The 8,400-nt window shown below is 41.1% G+C and overlaps 1 protein-coding gene and 1 long non-coding RNA gene across 6 annotated transcripts in view; one reads left to right on the top strand and one right to left on the bottom strand.

The window, feature by feature from the left end:
• Window positions 1-8,400, top strand: part of ANXA4 (annexin A4) — a 78,890-nt gene that overhangs the window by 40,292 nt on the left and 30,198 nt on the right. For all 5 annotated transcript variants that reach the window (XM_078349145.1, XM_078349143.1, XM_002757662.7 and 2 more), the window contains 2 exons: window positions 1,170-1,224; window positions 7,402-7,489. In XM_078349145.1, coding sequence (XP_078205271.1) covers window positions 1,216-1,224; window positions 7,402-7,489 — 97 coding nt within the window. In that variant the 5' untranslated portion in view covers window positions 1,170-1,215. The remainder of the gene's footprint in view (window positions 1-1,169; window positions 1,225-7,401; window positions 7,490-8,400) is intronic.
• The window catches only part of LOC118147294 (uncharacterized), a 22,668-nt gene extending 14,268 nt beyond the window's left edge, over window positions 1-8,400 (bottom strand). Inside the window, exons 1-3 of the long non-coding RNA XR_004733549.3 lie at window positions 8,294-8,400; window positions 7,764-7,885; window positions 749-888 (exon numbers count right to left, since the gene is read on the bottom strand). This is a non-coding gene — a long non-coding RNA (uncharacterized LOC118147294). The remainder of the gene's footprint in view (window positions 1-748; window positions 889-7,763; window positions 7,886-8,293) is intronic.

The following is an 8,400-nucleotide window of genomic DNA, read 5'->3' as shown; positions in this document are numbered from 1 at the left end:
CATGAGGCTTTTCCCCTCCTTTTTTTTTTAAAAACAAGTTTTTCTAATTGGCTTGCAGAGTAGTTGAAGTGGGGAAGCAGAAGGGTACCTTGTATAATGTGTGACCGTTGGAGTATGGGAGGAATGGACCAGGCTCCTGGGATAAAATCGGGGTGGTCCTCATCTGGAGGATGGGAACAGCCAGCTTTCAGAGTAGCTTCATCAGTGCCCTTGCAGTCTGATGGTGTACACTCGGTTCAGCTCACGTCTGAGAGTCCTGCACTGGGTTACTTTATACTAGTGAAGATGTTAACCAGCCAAATTGGCTCAATAAATAGCTTTGATAAGGAGTTGATTTCCTTCTAGAAATCAGTGCCTACTTTTCTGGGAAACTCAATTTTAAATAGTCCAATTCCATCTGAAGTCAAGCCATTGTCATTTTCATTCAATGATGTTCTCTCTCCCATGACACCCAGAAGGGTCAGAAGAACCATATTTTTCATTTATAGATGTTTGCATCCTTTGTATTAAAGTTTTTTTGAAGGGGTTAAAAAATGTGTGATGATTCAAGTCTTCTTGATGAAAGAGGGGGTGCTGAAAACTCGGGACAAAGTTGAATGTATAAGGCTGCAGCTTAAAGGGAAGAAACATCTTTAATCCTAGAATGGTGGCACTGAAAATCGCCATTGGGAAATGAAAAGATTCTAATGCTGGTTGGGCTGCTGGCCTGTCGTTACACATACACGTACACGCGCACAAACATACTCACACATATGCACACACAGAGAGGAGGCTGGTATGCTGTAGGCTGGATTATCTCTTTTCTCAAAGGGGGAGCTTCTTCTGATCTGCTGTTACATTCAGTTCAGAATCTGTGTCCAGCTTGAGTACAAGTAATGGTACTTTACCCTAACAAAACAATAGGATTCATTTCTGTCATACGTATATCCAAACAGAAGAGCAGGTAGGAAAATATTTTACTAGTGTGATAAAGTTGACTTTTTTGTGTAACAGTTTCTCTAATTACTAACCCACCCCTTATATCTTTGGCTAATCAGTACCTGGCCTCTTGATAAAGTTGTGTGTCATTTCCTCGTGGCTTAGCTTAATGCATACTGCAAGTTATCTTGATTAATGATTTTAATGCCATTTCCTTCATCAGAATAATTTTCCCTCTGCTTTTATCACAGAAGAACTTCTGCTTGGGTGACTGAACTCTGATCTTGACCTAGAGTCATGGCCATGGTAAGTTGTGAAATGCCTCACCCTATCTGGTACCAGCTGCCAACAGGTACAGAATGTGGACTCAACAACTGTTAGCTTAAACAAAGCCTTGTTTATTCAACAGAGGGGAAGGAAGAGGACATGAAAAGGCAGGTCTATTTCTAAACATCATTTAAATTTCTTTAAGGGGTGGTAAGCAACTTGACCTTGAAAATTGATTCAAAGAGAGAATTCTTTGAATCATTTTAACATCCTGAGAATATAGAAACGAGTGGTAGTTTTCTGTCTGCAGAAGCACTACATGTTTATTTTAGAACAATTAAAAAGGAAAAATTAAAAATTCTGCAGGTTCTACCACCAGAACAGGACTGCTATCAACATTCTGAAGTAGCCACATCATTTCAGGCACCTCAAGAAGGGTGCTTCTTAGCAATATGGGCATGTCAACCACCCCCTGCTTTAGACAGTAATCAGACTCCTTGGGCCTTGGTTATTTGATGTTTGGAACAAGCATGGAATTGAATCCCTTTGAGAGTTCTGTAAAGTTCAGCTCTGAGGTGGAAGCTGAGCCTCTTTGCTGAAAACATGGCTCTAAGGCTGGCCATCTGCTCTCCTTCTGTCTCTCACCCAAATATGGTTTCTGAATAGACAAGTACTTCTAAGTAATTCTGATCTGTGATCTTCTGGAAGAAGCAATAATAGAAGTAGAAATCTTATACCTAGATAGGAAATGGAGAGCCTTGCCATCTCAAGCTGGAGGCAGCTTGAGATGCCTTCCTTTAGGAAGAAGGATGTGTAAAGTATCCTCAACAAATAGTAATATACTCTTAAATTTTTTTTGCATTAGGTATTCCAGAATTTCTTCACGATCTCTGACGGTCAAAGGCATGTTCATGTGTGCTCCAAATCTCTCATGTTTTAGTTTAAAATCAATTTCTTGCTGACTGATTCTCCCTGGCCATGGATAATTTTTTTTAAATATTTATTTATTTATTTATATTTTTTATAGAGACGAGGGTCTTGCTATGTTGCCCAATTTGGTCTCGAACTCCTGGCCTCAAGCTATCTTCCTACCTTGACCTCCCAAAGTGCTGGGATTATAGGCATGAGCCACTGTGCCTAGCCAACATGGAGAATATTTATTCAGAAATGCTTATGGTGTCCCTACTTTTTGCCACATGTGGCACTAGGACTCAGAATTAATGAGACGCTCTTCCTGTCTTCAGCAGGCTCACAGCTTTCCTACAAATGAAGATTACAAATGAAGACTGTAATCATGTGACCCTTTGTATGCTTTCCACTCTAGAAAAATTACCTCTGTTGCTTTCATCTTTCCTCCTTAAACCTGTTTTTCTATCATGATTAAACCACACTACACAGTCACAAGATGGGAAATACCAACTATTTGCCATTATTTTATTGTAGACCTTACTCATAGGTATAATGATTTTTAAAGAACAGTAACAAGAGCATAAATGATAACTTTGTAGTCTTCCTTTTCCCCCACTTAATATAGGAATAGAGGAAACAAGTTATGTATTCACTCTGATCTTATGCTTTATCTCTTCTCTATGCAAATGAGATAATATAATGTTTATATTATATTTCATATCATTAAAATTATTTACTCTAAATAGTGGTTATAAGTGTTTTAATTTTCTTCCTAATTTTTAAAAAAAATTCCAAATTCTCTACAATATGTTTTTAAATCATCGTATTCAACATTTTAAAACATGTCTTGTGAGGTATAATTTGCACATAGTGAAACGCACATCCTTTAAGGTTCCTGGTAGATAAGTTTTGACAAACGTATATCTCCACATAGCATACTCCCCTATAGAGACAGGACATTTTATCACTCCCAGAAGCTCCTCCATGCCCCTTCCAGATCAAACCCCCAGCCCTCCACTCCACACAAGAAATGCAACTGCTGTTCTGAGTGTTATGGGTTAGTTTTGTCTGTTCTAGAACATCCTATAAACGGAATCATAGAGTGCATAGAGTAGGTACTTTTTTGTGTCTGACTCTTTCTCTGGGCATCGTATTTTTTTACAATTCATCTATGTCGCTACATCAATAGTTTGTTCCTCCATTCCTCTGTATTGCTCATTAGTATTCCATTGTATTGTATTCCAATCTTTTTGGCATCTATCTTCTCCATTAATAATGTAATAACAGTATTTAATCAATTGTGATATGGCATCTATCTATTCATTTTTGTCATTCCTTCCTATATCCTCTCTGTTTCCTTTGCCTGTTACCACAATGGGTCCTCTTGGAACAGAATTCCCTGTCTTTCCAGAATGGATAATGGTATATTATACCCTGAAATTTAATCAATTTGGATATTGATCGTGCTAACAGGGAACAGATTTCTTGATCTTTTTCCTGGAGAAAGAGTCACTAATAATGCTAACTGATAAATGGAGCCAGCCTTGCCAATCCCTCTATGATTCACCTTGTTATATATTAATTCTAATCCCATAGTAGTGTCCCTCAGCAATGCAGTTTGCTTAAGAGTTGAATGTAGTGTTTGAGTGCCATCCAAAAACTTTTCAATATGGGAGTTCCAAAAGAACCTTGTGAAACATTCATCTCAGAAAGCTGTCTCATGCTGAGGTCAAAGGCCATGTTGGAATTCTGACAGCAAATCACCAATTTGCATACTACTACTGATATATGGTAGAAGAAAAGAAGTAAAGTGCCTCTATTAGTTTCTTAAGGCTGCCAAAACAAAATATTAGGCTGGTGCAAAAGTAATTGCACCAACCTAATACCACAAATTGGGTGGCTTAGAATAATAGAAATTTATTGCCTAACAGTTCTGGAGGTCAGAAATCCAAAGCAAGACGTCAGCCGGGCTGTGCTCCCTTTGACACCTATGCAGAAGCCTTCTGGGCCTCTTCCTAGCTTCTAGGGGGTTGCTGGCAATCCTAGCTATTCCTCAGCTTGCTGCTGCATAACTTTCATCTCTGCCTTTGTCTTACAGTGCTTCACATATCCACATCATCTTATAAGGACACCAGTCATATTTGATGAGGGGCCTACCCTACTCTAGTATCACCTCATCTTAACTGAATACATCTGCAGTGACCCTATTTCCAAACAAGGTCACATTCTGAGATGCTGGAGGTTAGGACTTCAACATGTCTTTTTTGGGGGAGAGCTACAATTCAACCAATAATGGTGCTCAAAAAAGTTGATATCATAAATTTCCACTGTCCTCTGTCAGATGTATAGAGGATGATGACCAAGTGCCAATGCTTACTGTATCCAGGACATGAAAGCCTGGTCTTCTGGCAGAGAAGGTCCATACCCTTCGAGTCTGAGGACTTGAGTGGGCTTGCTGTGGGCCACTATGGACCTGAGGGGTCTAGGCCAGGGTGGTCTAGTGCAGGAAGCTCAAATCTGCCTTGCTGGAGAACTGCACTAAGGGTTTAAAAATCCTCTGTTCCTTCAGATGGCCCATATTACGTTCTTGGATCCAGTTAGATTATCAGAAAACTTTAGCTCTATTCTACACCGTTTTTGCCACCTTGTACAAATGCTCCATCCTAAATTCTGCTTTGGCATTACCCCATAGGCTTATGTGGAGGGATAATACAAGAAGTAGGCAAAATAATCTCATTATTTTAAAAAAATAATATAAATAATTATGGAGGTACAGCTGAAGTTCCCTTTGATGATGATGATGATGATGATGATGATGAAGATGATTATAGTATCAAGTCTGACTTTTTGTTTTAGTGTTTACTTTTTCTGGGTTTTGTACTAAGTGCTTTCCTGTATTATCCTGTTTCTGTGAGTTATCATTGTTCCCAATATACAAGTGAGAAAAATGAAACATCCCTAGGCCACACAGCTAGAAAGAAGTAAAGATAAGAATCAACCCCAGGTCTACCCCACTCCAGTGCCTATGCTCCTTCCCACTAAGCTTCTCAGTAGACCAGGGGCCAGCTAATTCCTCCTTCCTCAGCCTCTGGACAGTGCACGATCCTGGATTTCCTATGAGCTCAAGGACTGTCCCTTCTTAGCCATCCTTTCTGGGCTGTCCTCTCTTGGACCTGTACTGTTGGAGAGACCCAGGCTTATCCCAAGTCCCTGTACCCTATTTTCACTTTCTTTCCAGGTCATCTCATCAAGTGCCACCTAAATGCTGATGCGTCCTAACTTTATTATGCTGGGCATGACCTCCAGACTTATATTGTGTAACCAGTTGTCCTTTTGACAATTCCACTTGGATATTCAATGGACATCCCAAACTTAATATTTCCAACATAGAACTTCTAAACCCCACCCCACACTGCCACCCTAAATCTGGTAGTCTTCCTCCAGGTTTCCCCATCTGGATAAATGATACCCAGCTGCTCAGGGGAAAAGATTTAAAGTTTTACTTGATTATTTTCTTTCCTCACCTCCCACGTCAGTCCATCAGCAAGTTCTGTCGCCTTTGCTCCAAAACATGTGCTGAGCTGTCTGTTCTTCTGTTTATTTCTATCTTAACTATTTCATGCTCGTCTAGCTCATATCCCACCCCCAGATCTTGGCTCAGGCTCTCAAATGGTCTCTGCATCTCCCTACAGCAGCCTGGGGATCTTTTAAACAGATAAGTGAGATCACATATCCCCATCCACTTGCTTAAAACCTGTCAGTGGCTTTCTACTGTACTTAGAATGAAATGCAAAATTCTTATCTGGCTTGGAAGGGCTGCCTTGCACTGGCCCCAGCCCACCTCTCTGATTTCCTTTTATTTATTTTTAATTCATTTATTTAAATTTTTATATTATGGAAAACTTTAAACATGCACGAAAGTAAACAGAATACTATAAGGAACCCCTTTGTGGACCTATCAATAATTATTAACTCATGGTCACTCTTGTTTTTTGTTTTTGTTTTTTTTTTGAGACAGGGTCTCACTCTGTCACCCAGATTGGAACACGGTGGTACGATCCTGGCTCACTGCAACCTCCACCTCCTGGGCTCAAGAGATCCTCCCACCTCAGCTTCCTGAGCAGCTGAGACTCCAGGCCTATGCCACCATGTATGGCTAATTTTTTTGTAGGTTTTTGTAGAGGTGAGGTTTCACCATGTCTGCCCAGGCTGTTCTCAAACTCCTGGCTCAAGAGATCTGCCTGCCTCAGCCTCTCAAAGGGCTGGGATTACTGGGGTGAGCCATCGCATCTGGCCTGTTTCTTCCTTATTTCTACTTACCTCCCCTTTTTTTCCACTTGTGTGATTTTGAAGCAAACCCAAGATATCTTATCATTTCATCTGAAACTATTTCAATAGATTAAATTCTTTTCAAAATGAAATATCACCATAATGCCAATTTATACCTTAAAATGTTAAAACCAAGTCCTTAATGTCATCAAATATCAAATCAGTGTTCAAATTTCCATTGTCTTTTTTTAACTGTTTGATTTATGATCCAAATTATGACACTACAGGTTCACATTATGATCATTGATGTTCCTTTCCAACGTCTTTTAAACAGTAGTTCCCTTCTATCTCTCTCTTTAAATTCCCTTTGCAATTTATTTGTGGAAGAAACTAGATCATTGGCTAAGTGCTGCGTCTCAGTCTGGATTTTGCTGACTGCAACCCTTTGGTGTGGTTTCACATTCTCCTTTCTCCTCTGTTTACTGTAAATTTGTTTTTGGCTCTAGAAGCTTGGTTAGATTCAGGTTTGATATTTTTCCCTTTTGTGGGGAACAGGATTCTGCAGAGACGTCATTCATCTGCCCCTCCCCTCCTTGCCCAACTGGAGCCACACTGGCCTCCATCCTGCTCTCCCTACAAGCTAGTTCCAGTCTCAGGGCCTTTGCAGAAGCCATTCCCTCTGCCCTAACCCTTGTCTCCATCTTTGCATGGGCAGCTGCTTCCTCTCATTCAGCTCTTAGCTTCAGTGTCACTCCCTAGAACGGGCCCTCCAGGACCTCTCTATCTGCTTCACAGCACTACTCACCCCCAGGCACTTTATGGAATATGAATTGTAGGCTCATTTGCTGTCTGCCTCCCATGAGCTAGAGCATCAGCTCCCAGGGAGCAAAAGCTTCATATTTTGTGGTCACTGCTATATCCCCAGCACCTGGAATACTGTCTAGGCTATGGTCAGTACTCAGCAAATGTTTGCGGAATGATATTCCTCTGTGTTGGTAAGAGGCTGCCTCTCAGTAGCATTACTCTCTGTGTGCTCAGGCAACCAAAGGAGGTACTGTCAAAGCTGCTTCAGGATTCAATGCCGCGGAAGATGCCCAGACCCTGAGGAAGGCCATGAAAGGGCTCGGTAAGTGTCCTGTGGGAAGCGAATCCTCCTGCATGCACTGCACAACACAGGGTCACACAAGAGGGGGCCATGTCTCCTGGCCATCACATGGGTCTTCCTTTAATAAAACACAAGGGAGGCCAGTCACAGTAGCTCATGGCTATAATCTCAGCACTTCGGGAGGCTGAGGCAGGTGGATTGCTTGAGGCCAAGAGTTTGAGGCAAGCTTGGCCAACATAGCAAGATCCTGTCTCAACTAAAAATAAAGAAATTAGTCGAGCATGATGGCACATACCTGTATTCCCAGCTACTTGGGAGGCTGAGACAGGAGAATCACTTAAACCTGGGAGGTGAAGGTTGCAGTGAGCCGAGATATTGCCATGGTGCTCCAGCCTGGGTGACAGAGCGAGAGTCCATCTCAAAGAAAGAAAGGAAGAAGGAAGGAAAGAAGGAAGAGATGGAGGGAGGGAAAGAAAACACATGGGACAAGTTGAGATGAGTTGGGACAAATTGGAGGGGGACGGGCATTAGTTCTTCACTTTAATAATGATAAATTCAATATACTCATGGATTTTCCCAATTGTTTAAACCTGCTTTGAATTACAAAATCTTGAATCTGTATATTAAATTTTAGAAATATATTTGTTTTCCAATTAGTGCTGGTATATATATGGTGCCATAAGATTTACAAAGCACTTTCACAAACATTACCTCGTTGGATATATTCAATAACCTGTGATTTAGTGAAAGGAGCTATCCCTGTTGTTATTCTAGCCCATGTTATAGACGTGAAACTGAGACCCAAAAAGGCCAAGTAACTCTTACCAAGTCGCATAGTGAGTGGAACTGAGCCATGGCTCACACTCGGCACATCCCCATCTCAAGCTTAGGCCAATCCGTGCTCAGTCCACATTCTTGCCTTGAGTCCCTCT

The sequence above is a fragment of the Callithrix jacchus genome, chromosome 14 (assembly GCF_049354715.1).
Source record: "Callithrix jacchus isolate 240 chromosome 14, calJac240_pri, whole genome shotgun sequence".
Classification (NCBI taxonomy): domain Eukaryota; kingdom Metazoa; phylum Chordata; class Mammalia; order Primates; family Cebidae; genus Callithrix; species Callithrix jacchus.
The sequence above is the reverse complement of the archived record's forward strand: the minus strand, read 5'-3'. Positions and strand labels throughout refer to the sequence as shown.